The sequence below is a fragment of the Octodon degus genome, unplaced genomic scaffold (assembly GCF_000260255.1).
Source record: "Octodon degus isolate 3935 unplaced genomic scaffold, OctDeg1.0 scaffold00215, whole genome shotgun sequence".
Taxonomy (NCBI): domain Eukaryota; kingdom Metazoa; phylum Chordata; class Mammalia; order Rodentia; family Octodontidae; genus Octodon; species Octodon degus.
In genome coordinates, this window is record NW_004524791.1 from 3,436,842 (window position 1) to 3,449,898 (window position 13,057).

The 13,057-nt window shown below is 49.9% G+C and overlaps 1 protein-coding gene across 4 annotated transcripts in view; it reads right to left on the bottom strand.

Annotated features, from left to right (window-relative positions):
- Banp (BTG3 associated nuclear protein) overlaps positions 1-13,057 on the bottom strand; it is a 72,887-nt gene that overhangs the window by 32,914 nt on the left and 26,916 nt on the right. For all 4 annotated transcript variants that reach the window (XM_004645006.2, XM_023705258.1, XM_004645004.2 and 1 more), the window contains 2 exons: positions 10,136-10,375; positions 2,037-2,204 (listed from right to left, as the gene is read on the bottom strand). In XM_004645006.2, coding sequence (XP_004645063.1) covers positions 2,037-2,204; positions 10,136-10,375 — 408 coding nt within the window. The remainder of the gene's footprint in view (positions 1-2,036; positions 2,205-10,135; positions 10,376-13,057) is intronic.

The window sequence follows — 13,057 nt, forward strand, 5'->3', positions numbered from 1 at the left end:
GCTGAATTTCTGGGATCTTGACTATTATATGTCTTGATGTGTTTTTAATTGGGTTGAGGTTACTTGGCGTTCTGTATGTTTCAGCTACCTGAATATCAGATTGTTTACTCATATTTGGGAAGTTTTCTGCTATTGCTTCTGCCCATATTTTTTTAATGTCATTTGTACTGACTCCTTTCTCATTGATGCCTATTAGTCTCACATTGTTCATCTTTGCGTCATCTTGCAGGTGATGGATTATTTTTTCCTGCATCCTAGTTGTTTTTAAGAGATCCTTTCTTACCTTTTCACTAGCTGCACCAGCGTCTTCAAGATCTGAAATTCTGTCTTCACTTTCACTTAAATAGTTTTGCAAGCTTGTGACTGAGATTTTTAATTTCTCTTTGACTCTGCTTCATGCGATCTATTTCTTTCCTGTATTGCTCATTCAAGGAATCTGTCATTTTTCTAATCTCCTCTTTTTTCATCAATGTCTTCTTGAGAAGCAGTTACAAATTTTTTTACTGCAGTGTTTTTTTCAGATTGGGTTCCATCCCTATGTTTCTGTAGTTGATTCTTCAGATGCTATGAGTTCTGAGAATTCTTTTTTTATTTCAGAAAAGAATTCCGCTCTGAGTTCCTCTATAACTTTCTGCTATTGCTTATTTACTATCGACGCTATTAATTTGTACATTTGAGCTGAGCTAGTAGAAAAGAATTCTGCTCTGGTTCCTCTATGACTTTCTGCTGTTGCGTATTTACTATCGATGCTATTAATTCATACATTTGAGCTGAGCTAGTGTCCTCTGCACTTGTTCTGGGTGGGCATTGTGTTTTCTCCATATGTTTCAGCATTTGATTCTTTACTGCAGATGTTATTAATTCAGGGATTTCTTTTTTCATTTCCAATCTGAGTTCCTCTATACCCTTCTGCAGCTGTTTCTTTATTTCAGAAGCTGTTGATTCATTGCTTTCAGCTGTGTGGTTCCCAATTTGTTCTGTGTTAGTGTTCTCTGCATTTGTTATAGGTGGGCTTGAGGTCTGAGATTGCATTTTGCTGCTTCTCGTTGTCATTTTGTGTAGCACTGTCTTCTGACCTTTGTTGTAGATCTTTGTTGCAGTTATAGCCTTAGCACCTACTGAAGTTCAGGTGTAGATCTACAAAGTTTGGATTTATCCAGCTGTGCCTGGCTTGGGTCTGGCTGCTATGCTCAGTTCCTTCCTGATGCTGCCCTTGGGGGTGAACCTGATATGCCCCTTTGGCAAGATGTTCTGCTCCTGGACTAGCTGGGTGGTTCTGTCTTGTACACTCTCTGCAGGGATTGCAGCTAAAGGGTTTCACCCCAGGCTTGTATGCCAGGCCTGAGCTGAGTCTGGAGGGGACAAGGTAGAATAGGGGGGAGAGGTAGCTCTCTCACACACTCACCGGGCCTGGAGTAGGACTGGATCTGGGGGTTCCCAGAACATGACAGAAATTCCTACTCTGTGGGCAGGGTGTGGGGGGTATTACGGAGTGATGGGGGGCGTCCCAAGAGGGTGAAAGAGGGTGTCACCCAAGCTGTGCCTGGGTTGGGACCAGTAGGTCCCACCGGCGGAGGGTAGCCGGAAGCTCTCCCACACACTCACCAGGCCTGGGATAGGGCTGGGTCTGGGGTTCTGGGGGTCTGGGTCTAGGACTGCGCCGGCAGTGAGTGTCCCGCCGGCACAGGGTAGCCAGAAGCTCTCCCACCTCAGGCTTCTTCTGACCTGCAGCTATAGTTGAGGCTGCCATGCAAATGCTAATAATCATGTTGCTATTAAGCTGAGATGCTTAGAATCTAAATAGGAAGGAGAGGAAGAGCCTGAGAACCCACCCCCTGCACCATCCCTGTACAAAGGTCCAGAGGCATTCTGCCCTCAGCTGGGCAAGGGGTCAGGTCTGCCATGCACTCAGAGTGGCCTTCCTGGAGACACCTGGCCCCAGGACCAAGACTCCAGTTCACCGTGTCCTAAGCTAGGCCCCGAGACCTGCAGGTAGAGGCTCTGGGCACTGCCTGTGGCTTCCCCCACCCACCTACCTGAAGTGCTATAAGAGGACGAGGACGGTGTCCTCCGGGAGAAGCTCTTGACTGCTAGACTCTGCCCTCGCTGTTTTCGCCGCCACGCTGTCCGGCATTTGGAATCGATGCTCTGTTTGATTCGATACCAGTCAGATTCTGTGATTCCAAATTTATAGAAAAGGTGACCTGAAAGAACATGTCCCAAATAAAAGCTGTCAGGTAAGCGCTGTCATCCTGCCCACTGTCTGGGAGTATCTTGGCAGTTGACTGCTCATAGTTGCACTACGAACACTCCTGGAAATCCTCGAGGACTCAGTACTCTAGGAAAGTGGGCCAGAAAAATCTACTCATTGGAGAAAGTAGCTAGCCAGTTGATATGTGATCTCTCAAGAGGAGACACAAATGCTTACACATGCTTTTCTTGTATTTAAACTTCTCAGTAGCCTGACACTCCATGCCAGGTAGATCAAGGTGCTCACAAGTTCCCCCAACTCTGCACCCCAAATTCCTTCTGCTCTAAACTCATAGATAGGACCTGCTATCACAAATGCATGGGGAGTCAAATCAAGGATCCCAACAAGGCACTTAGGCCTCGATTTCAAAGACCACAATCTACTTCCCCTCTGCTTGCTCATGTCCTCGGGGTCATATGCCCCTCCCCCACAGCATTGCAGAACATCGATGGCCTTCTCCCACACTGAGCATTCTGCTCCTATCACACAGAACACACACTTACTGCTAGGCCTCCCCTTCCCTCACAACATGGGGAACTGGGTTTTGCTCACACACGTGTATCAGGGACCCAGCCTACTTCAGCACACAGTGAACACTTAAATATGCATCAACAAACGCTGGTTCTGTTTGGCCTAAAGCCGTTCCTCCAGTTTGGCAAACTGGATGTACAAGCATCTAAGTTCAATCCCCAGTTCAGCAAAAAAAAAGACAGCTAAAAAAATATTACTTTATCTACTAGAAGTCCCAAGTTTGGACCATCTCCTGATAGTTAAGTTACTGCCCAATCCCTAAAAACCCTGTCCTATTGAGGCCAAAATACTCAAAGTAATCAAAACAAAAGAAGGTCTGGGTTTTTAAGTACTAAGTAGCAAAAAAAAAAAAGTACTAAGTATCAACAGTTTCTTTTGTTTTTGAAAGACACCTCTTTGACTTTTTCTAAGAGCAATATTTCAACAGATTTAATGGAAACAACCATATTTCTGTGCTCTAGGTAAACAGGATACTGGGTCTGAGGAGTTGGGCCAACAGCACCTGGCAATGCAGCCATCTGGAGGGTGACAAGAGCACCCTTCCTCCCCTTGCAAAGAGGAAATCCATACAGAAGTGGCAACTTTGGATTCTTTTTTAGTCTCCTCTAAGATAATCACCAAATTATCACTCTGTAAGCGTCTGCTGAGTGACTGCTCCATGCTGTGTACAGCTCGAAGTGTGGGGGCCTCCTACTGGTCACCAGCTTCAGTGAAAGAGGACCCCCTGCTGCCCATACCACCACAGGACCGGACCAATGAACAGCACCTTTTAATGCACATTAAATGCCTCCTGAAGGAAAAGCACCATTATCCTCATGTTGGTTTTGTGGTGAAAGCCAGAGAAAGGAGAAGTGACTAGTCTGAGGCAAATTGTCAGGTAGGAGAAGAACCTGCTTCCAATGGTGGTTCCAAGGTACCCACCCCAGGGGAAGGAAGTGTCCTCACTACCTGGCCTTGCCCAGCCTGGGGCAAAGCAGGCTGGGGACCAAGCAAGAGAGGACACTGATCTCACACCCGTCTCTGTCACCAGATGCCATCCCTAACAATTCTGCTGCTCTGGCAGGGTACATGATGGAACTAGGTGGGGAAAGGCCACCTGTATGGTCTACAGAGCAGGAAGGCAGAAGCCACTGCTGCTACCACCGAGGAACAGTGTGCAGGCACCTAGAGGCCTCCCCACCACCGAGAGGCAAGGTCTAGGAGAGCCATGCCCCACCTCATCCCTGACCAGTTTCCAGCGCTGGTCAGAAAGCATCTCCTCACCATTCTCACCAGCCTGTCACTCCCCAGAGTCCACTACTGACACTAAAGGTCTGGCCATAAAACTAGATCATCTCTCACTTAATAAGCCTGGGGCCACACTGGTCCCAGCAACACTGCGGGAGAGGGCAGATGAAAGGAATCTCAAATCTGTGGTGGGTGGCATGTTTGGTTTACCAGTCACAAAGAAACGAAGAACATGATCATTGCTAATATCCTAAGTTTAAGAAGAAAGTAAAGCAGGAAGCTGGGTGCCAACAATTTATTTCATGAAACTGCAGACATGCTAGATAGCAGCTAGCATGAAGAAAATGTGTTTGTCTCACCACCTCACTGGGCCCATACACCTGGGCCTCCCACTTCCAGGCCAGCCAGCTCTCCCCAATTGTAAGAGCAGCTCTCTCTTGCTCCCCATTGTAAGCACCCTGGTTCCCTGCACCCCTAACCCCCGTGTGGCATCCCACTGAAGAGGGCCTTCCCTCTGGGCTCTGGTCCACAGTGCCTGCTAGCTATAGGCCCATCTGACTATGTCCTCCCCAGCTCCACAGATAGACAGGTACTTGGTGGCCCCAAGAGCAGTGCTTAGCCATAGCAGACCCACGTCAGCCCCATGTGCAGCCGCCGTCTTGCCAGCAAACATGCTCGCCCTACAGAAGGAAGGGTTGGATACGAGGTGGCATCTGACTATCCAGGTTCAGCACCCACACTGCCTGGGTTGAATAGTGCTCCCCCAAAATCCAGGTCCTTCCCAGGACCTGGGCATGAGTCCTGCCTGGGATCCGGGGTCTCTGCAGATATGATTACTTAGGACAAGATCATACTCGGGGCGCTCCCTGCAGTGGGACTGGAGTCCTTATGAGACACATGGAAAAGGTGGCTTTGTGATGATGGGCAGGAATGGGAGCGAGGTGGCCATGGAACAGGGGCACAGAGTGGTGTCACCACAGGTAGCTGGAGAAGGAAGGGAAAGCCCCTCAGAGGCAGGTGGCCCTGTCAAGACCTGGCCCTTGACCTGAGAGAGAGCCAATGATTGTGCTTCTGGCCTCTGGTCTGTAGGACTAGGACTCAAGAGGGCCGTAAATGTGCTGGAGGGAAGAATGCTACTGCCCCGTGATCCTGGGAGCTGCTGCTGCCCACCGGACATTGCCCGCCAGACACTGCCCACACCTTGGGGAGGGCGAGCTTCCAGGGACAACTCTAGCTGTCCGCAAGGTCACCTGTGAACACAATTTCTGGTTTGTGCAAATGAATCCAACTTCCTCCAAGTATCAGAGCCCTTGTGGATCTCTCATCCATGTCTACACTCCACACAGAGGTCCTCAAAGGTGTGGCACTACCATTCTGATGTCATTTTCATTCTATTTCTGATATCTCACTGAGGACTTGTTCTTCGGCGTCATCTAAGCAGGGACTTACACAATCTACAGAATTAAAAAAAAAAAAAAATCACAAGAACTAAACCTGAAAGATAGAGGGCATTACTCATGAATGAGAAGCTTCAAGCTTCTCAAAGATACAACAACGTGCTTACTCTTGCATGATATACACAAATTAGTTAGGTGCCCAAATTCAAAGCAGAAGGTTTATCAAGCCTTAGGAACTCTATAAAAGCTAACACTCCTGAAAGCAAATTTCTCTCCCCCTTTCAAAAAACCCCTTTCTCCATTTCACAAAGAAAGCACTCAGAGACAACTGTATGTTTCAAGATGCAGATCTTTGCCTCCAGAGAAAATATTTCTGATAACAGGAAAGATAAATTTTTTCCATAATGAGCAGGACTTGCCAAGTAAGGCCAGCAGTAGACTTCCCACTACAGTCATAGATGTCACTGTGAGACTCGAGCAGCAGCAGAGATGGTGGCAGGGGGATGATGGCAGAAAGTGGTTCGGCAGTTCTGGTCTCGCTGCTCCCCAAGCTAAGGCCTTGGAAGTGTGGTCTGTGCATTTGTTTATTTCATTTTGCAAGAGTCAGCTGTAAGAATTAACTGGGTCAGATGGAGAAAAGGTAAACAAGCATTTTTAACATTTCAACAATTCCATCTGACCACTAGTAGCAATGCTCTGACCTGCAGAGGCTTCGCTGACACAGGTGGGCCACAATGCACAGCAGAAGGAAAGGTTCCTGCCATAGTTTGGGGGGCTGTACCCTAGCAGAAGGAACCTGTTTTCTTAATACTTGGTCCCTACTAAGGGCCCCATGAGTTGGGAGGGCCGACTGCACCAGCCCAAAATCCACAGAGCTCTGCCTCTCCCACTCTTTTGGAAAACCAATGATGCTAAAACTCAAGAGGAACCAAACCAGAGGCACAAGGTCATGGGCTAAGATCATATTCAGCCAGTTCCCTCTCTATAAGCACATGCTTGGAGTGTGAACTTCCAAGACGATGGGAAGCACAGTCGGGGCTAGCCTAGGATGCCTGAGCAGACTGCACTGCAGCTTCAGTCTCTGTTCTCCAGGAAACTGTGTCCTGAGTTCTGAGCCTGGCGCAGTGCATATGGGCCAGTTCTTGGAAGATCTGTGAGCAGTTCCTGTCCAAGAGGAGAAGTACATACCTGCCCACTCTGGAAATGTGAGACAGGCACAAGATGGTTCTTCAGAACCCCATTCTTGTTTCTGAGCTGTTTACTTAGCAAAGAAATAGCAGTCACATAACAAGTCATAGTCACCCAAAGGCCTGGCTTCCACCAAGTAGGTAGTGTCCTGGGAGGTGAAACTACATACAAGGGTTGGCATGCAGGGCACAAACTTGAGGTTGTTTCTTGGATGGCCCTGCCCTGCTTCCTATATGGTGGCTTCCTCACACCTGCTGACCACACCTGCGTGAAGGGCACACATGGAGCAGCCACATTTCTCCAACACCTTGGGTGAATATGAGACCCTTCTTGGCTCTGGGCTCTGCATCCCACAGACATATATTACATGGAATCAAAGCTTGGCCCTATGAAAGCCACAGACTTCCTCACCTGAGAAACCATGTGGCAACTAATTCGGGCTGACATGAGGCAGCAGTCTGCATGTGCCCACGCAGTGCCCCAATCACAGCTCCACCACAATGCTCAGGCACCTACACCTAGGCTTCCATGTAAATTCTGCTGGTGAGCTACAAGTTTCTGACCATAAGTCAGGCACCTCCTAAACAGCAGAGAAACATCTTCCAACAGGCAGCAGTGATGATGAACTGCATTTTTCCAGGCTGAACCCTGCTCCTGTTGCCAAAGGCCCAGCACTTGTCTGTTGCTGTTTGCTCAGCAAGTTGCTGCAGGCCCAGCAGTGACTCAGGCTCTCCACAAGCCCCCAAGGCCAGCCACTGCTTTCCTATCCTCCTAAAGGCAGCACTGCTGGGAGCACAGTATCTGTCTCAGGCTCTCCTTATCCTGCCACCTTGTGGGCAAGTTTTGGAATGTGGAAACCCTACTTCCTCTTGGTCAATGAAGTTAGCACCCAGGTGTGGGGATGGCTCTTAGATGGTTTCTTTCTTTGTGCTGTTCAAGGGAAAGCACTGTATCCCTTCCCCTGTGCTGGCTAATAAAATGGTGGCTAGCTGGACACTTGAGACTTGAGGCCTTTTGCCCCTAGAGAGGGGTGGTCTCATATTCTTACTGTATGTCCTCTTCTTTGTCTCTTGCTCTTTCTTTCCTTTCCCACCATGCGCCATACCCCAGGTAGGAGATGGGAACCCACTGCAGAGTCTCCAATAACTGGCACTGTAGGAAACATCTCTAATAAGCCCTGCCCATAATGCTACCAGGGCTGTGGACACGGCACTTACCAGGCATCTCTGTGGGGCTGGGGAGATGCTGTCTTAGTTACTTCCTCCTTGCTGGCACCTGGGACACAGCAGCCAAACCCACAACTTAGAGGACAGATTATTTAGGTTTACAGAATGTAGAGGCTAGCTGCAAGTCAGGGAGGCATGGCAGAGGAGAAACAGTCCATTCATGGAAGGCAGGCAGCAGAGCCATCAAAGGGAAGAAGGGATGTATATATGCACCCTTTCAGGCCATACCCAGAGACCCAGCTCTTCCCACCAGGCTTACCTCAAAGCATCACAGCCAGCTCTAAACGCTCAGTGGACCAGCTCATACCACAGTCATGATCCACCACTCCCCAAAGGGGGGCATCTAGACACAGACCCTAGTAGCTGGGGTGATGTGGCAAGCAGGTGTCAACGCCCAGAGCCTGGTGAGCACAGCCACAGGCCCAGAGAGGGTGGAGGACACAGGTTTAGTAAACATTTCATGCCTACTGAAACCTGTGACCATGAAATGCGACTACTACAGTCAGGAAGACTAGAACCTATCCTCACTATGTGGGATCAGCACCACCCAGCCAGAGTAGACTCTGAGCACAGCCCTGCCCACCTCTCACCATGTGCTTCTGCTTGCTTCTAAGTCACCCTGATCACCTCACCTCTCCAGCGCATTTCCTGTGCCACTGCCAAAAAAGCCTACGAACTGCAACCTGTGTCCAGGAAACCCACAGTCCTGGTACTAATAGGAGTCCAAGGTAGCTCTCAAACCACAGCCAGCTAGCCACTCTCTAGCTGCACGTCTGGACACTTTGTTCTCTCCCCAGAGGAAGAGGGACATGTCTCAGGAACAAGGGTTATCGCCAGAACACAAATGCTCTCATATAGCACCGAGCCACACTGCTCACAGGGCCCAGCTTATGTACCAGAATCGTCCTTCATGCAAGGTGCCCACTACTAACGAAGCTGTCTTCTTTAACTGCCTGACTCATAATGTCACACTGGTGTATATCTGACCAGGTCCCATTTCCTCTTTCCACTGTTCCAACAGCACTCCACATTGTGGGGTCCAGTCAAACACTTCATATGGTGACCTGTTACCAAGCAACTCACAGGTCCAAGGTCACATGCACAGGTGGGCCACAGAGGGTCTGTATTCAGGCACACTACAGCAGAGGACGGCAGATGTCACCAGCTTGCCCACTGCTTTCGAAGATAATGTTTTAATGGAATGTAGCCATTGTCTGCTTACCTTTGGTCACTCTCAGAGAAGTTGAAGAGAGGCCTAAAATACCCACTACATGGCCCTTGGAAAATGTCTGCAGACACTTCTCCAAGCTAAGCCACAACAGCACTCTTTCATGCCTTGCTCTACCCTATCCCCATCAAAAGACCAAAGCCAGGTGGATACAAGTTGTCAGCCAGCTCTCTGAAACAACATGGAGACAGGTACCATGGACAGAATCACTGGGCTGACAATCAGTCTCCCTCGCTCAGGGTCAGCCACACTAGACTGAGTTCCTCAGTAACTTCCAGAACACTGTGCAGTCAGTGTACAGGACATCCTCAGCCTCAGTCACCATCACTGCCAGATACAGAGGGATCTCACTATTTCTATGGAAAGCTCAGCCCTCACAGAACACGGGTCAGCATCAGAGCTGCAGCTGGGGGCACCCCCACACCCACCACCAGGGCAGACTCCAGGTATGCTCAAAAGGCTTAGATTCAGAGCAACTGCTGCTTCTCCTTGACCTGGCTTCCACACCCCCTCCATCCTCATTCCCTCTCCAGAAGCCACATTGAAGGGCTCCTGGAATCTGGGGGACTCAGACACATAGTCCTAGGGTGACTGTCAGGCCAGAGGCACTAAGTTAAAAGTCCATGTATCTCTTAACTGCTTGTCAGTGGGAAGGTATAGTAACCTGAGCGTGAGCAAGTGGTGGTCTTCAAGTTGGAGAAGACGTGGGCCTTTCAGTCAGTCTTGGAGGCTCTCCTGGGTTCCAGCACAGCTTGGCTAAACCCTTTCCATGATAGGGGAGGCAGGAAGCAGTGTGCTCATGACATTTGGCTGTTTAGGGGAGCCGTAATTAGTAGGTGACAGCATTCTGCTTCCCTTTCCCAAGAGTGGCCTAAGCACCACCATGGCTGGATGTGAAAGTCCCCAAGAAACACTTCCCAAGGGTCTTTCCTACTGCAGGAAAATTCTCAGTGTAGACACCATACACCACTGCCCTGAGCTCCCTGGATCCCTCGGTCCTGCCAGCCCTGTACACATGATCCAGACTTAGCTCTCCAAATAACTTGCACCCCACCCACCCCAGGCAGGAATCAGGCTCTGCACTTACACCGGATGCCATAGATGGTGAGGGGGTCGAGCTGCTTCTTTCCATGTTTGCCCTGACCAGACAGGTTGGACACAGCCTGCACCTCACGGTGGAAGAGGTAGTCCAACAGCGTGAGCGCCATCTTCTCGGCGGTACGGCAGTTGGTGCTGATGTGCAGCATGTCAGAGGGGATGATGGCACAGCGCACCCTCATCTCAGGGTTGTTCTCATCACCAAGCCAGGTGCCATTGGGGTAATCCTCTGCAAAGAGAAGCAGGAATTCCCTTAGCAAGGTTCCAAATAAGCGCCCACATTCAAATAGGCTTTCAAGTGGCCCCAGAAAGACTCATGGCATGGCTGGTCCCTTGCCATCTTGCAAGGCTGCAGGAGTGCAGGGGCCTTCAACAAACCCAGAGAACTGAAGTCTGAAGGAGATCAGAAATGACCACTGCTCCCAGGACCACCCTCTGATCCTCCTAACCCACTTAAGGAAGATGCATGTGACAGACTGTATCATGTAAAGACCCTCTGCTCTGTATTTGAGATGAGGCTGCCCTCTTTGAGCTCTCCAACACTGAGTTTTTATATCTTGGGGAAAAGGGCTTAGAACACAAACGTGGGCACCTTTTGCTTGTTACGGCTTCACCCTGTTAGACATGGATGGTGAGTGCCTCCCTGGGTCTCCTGGGCCATGAGTGTGATGGCCACATGAGCACACTTGTCAGACTAGACAGATGAGGGCTCCACATGTCCGTCTCTGTTCTCATCTGCACCAAGTGCTGGCAACATAGGTGAGCACTACCTATGTGAGGCAGGTGAGCTTCCTGTTGTCCCCACAACAGGGACTCCCATGGGTACATACTGGCTTCCACAGTACTCTCCTCTCCTCATGACTGAGCCCACTACTATATTCCAGACTGGCTGGTACCCTGTCCTCTCCTGATACTTTATTGCTCCCTTCCTATCCTGGCTCACCTGGCAGGTCAGGTGGAGTCCACTCACAGAGAGCGCTTTCTCAACCCCTCTGCTTGGTGTAGTTTGATCCCTTTCCATCTTCATGGCTACAAGTTTCCTTCTTGTGCCTGGGCTGAATCAGGCTTCATTTTTTCTGAACATTAGACCCTATGTGTCACCTCTGGGTCTTGTACCTGAGGGAGGGCTGAGGGAGAGGCAGGGCCTGGACACTGCTGGTCTCTGGGACCAGTGGCTCATGTGTTATTTGTCCTTGACCACAACTCCAGGCTGTGGCTCATGCAGTAGCCTCTCCTAGTAGCTGACTCACAAGACTGCCAGGAGACACCAGGCAAGACCAGAGCCCCGGCCATGCAAACGCAGTCTGGTGTGGGGCAGGCTGAGGGCCAGAAGTACTGCTCAGGGCACTGAGGCTGGACTTGTGACTAGAGACAAATCTGAGTTTTTGAATTCAGAAAAAGCGCTGCACAGGAACACTTCTCAGAGACATGGAAGAGGAGAGCAGGTGCTACAACACAGGTGCCCTTTTGAAGGTCATCCAGTCCCAATCATACTCAGCCTGTGCACAAACCCAAATCTACAACCCCCAATAGAGCCTCTAGTGGGGCTGTGAGAACATCACTGGGATGTTAAGGCTCCTGATGCTGTGGGACTTATTAATCTAGCTGCTAACACATTCTAGATAGCTGTGTGCTGGCCGTTGGATCTAATCTTCAGAAAAAATGAAGCCTGGTTCAGCCCAGGCCTCAGTGACACAGGGTACACAGGAGGACATCCTGCTCTGCGGCACTCCAGTCACGGTAGGGATCCTCCCTAAGGGTGGAAATGAAACTTAAAATAGAAGACAGTGTCTTCCAACACCAAGCAGTATCTAGGAATGAAATACTTAAAGCCCAGCAGCTCAAGGACCCAGTGAGAAAATGCCAGGAGGGGCATGTGCCCTGAGCCATCAGAAGCACCTGGCTCCCCATAAAGGATCAGTGAGCGGGAAGCTCAGCTTCAAGTCCCCAAATGCCAAAGACTGCTGTGGCCTTTCCCAGGGATTGTAACAGTACCAAATCCCACCCACCCACGCTCTGCCTTTTGAGATGACTCTAAAGTAAACACTGGACAAAAGCCCAGCAGTTGTTTTCCAAACAATGAGTCAGTACCATGTCCAAGTGTCACTGACAACATGTGAAGAGTGATCCAGGCCAGCTGCAATGACAAGAGTACAACCTCTAGGCTGAGCCTTCCCCAACTGACTCAAGGTAAATACCAGTTGCTGCAGGGCTGCTGTCTGCTAGGTACCAACTCACACAATCAACCAGAACAGGCATTCTGACATGAGTAGATTTATTGGGAGCAATGAGCAGGTTGTCTGTCTAATGGACAAGGACAGCAGTGAACAAAGGGGGGACAGGAGACTTTACAGGATCTTTTAGGGAGGGTGATCACAGTCTGGAACAGCTGAGGGAGAGCTAATCTTGGCAGGGCTACCTGGTCTGTGGGGGACTTCTAATGTTAACAAAGGAGAATTTTGGTGACTGCCTGCCCAGGTCCAAGTCAGGTAGACCTGTTCTTCGGTTTTAGGTTTGGCTCTGCATGGGGACAAGGGGGAGAGAGTTTGGGGGCAGAATGCCTGGACAACCAAGAGGGAGAGTGTTTGGGGCGAAGTGCCTAGGAAACTTCGAATCCTGACATACCATTGTCCCCACCTCATTCCTCCTTGGATCCCATGGGACTGCCAGGCACAGTGGAAATAAAGGCATCCCCATGCTACCACTGTGGCTGTCCCAAACATGTCCTGCTGGAGTGTCCCTCACCAGCTTCAGACCCTATCTGCAGCAGGTGTGCATACACCTGAATTCAGGGCAACAGAAACCAGGTGCCCCATTACCCCAAAGCCAGCTGCCTCTTGCACTGGGATCACCAGAGTGACAGGGCTGAACACCAAGCTACCCTGAACTCCTTGGCCTTGTCATTTTGTGT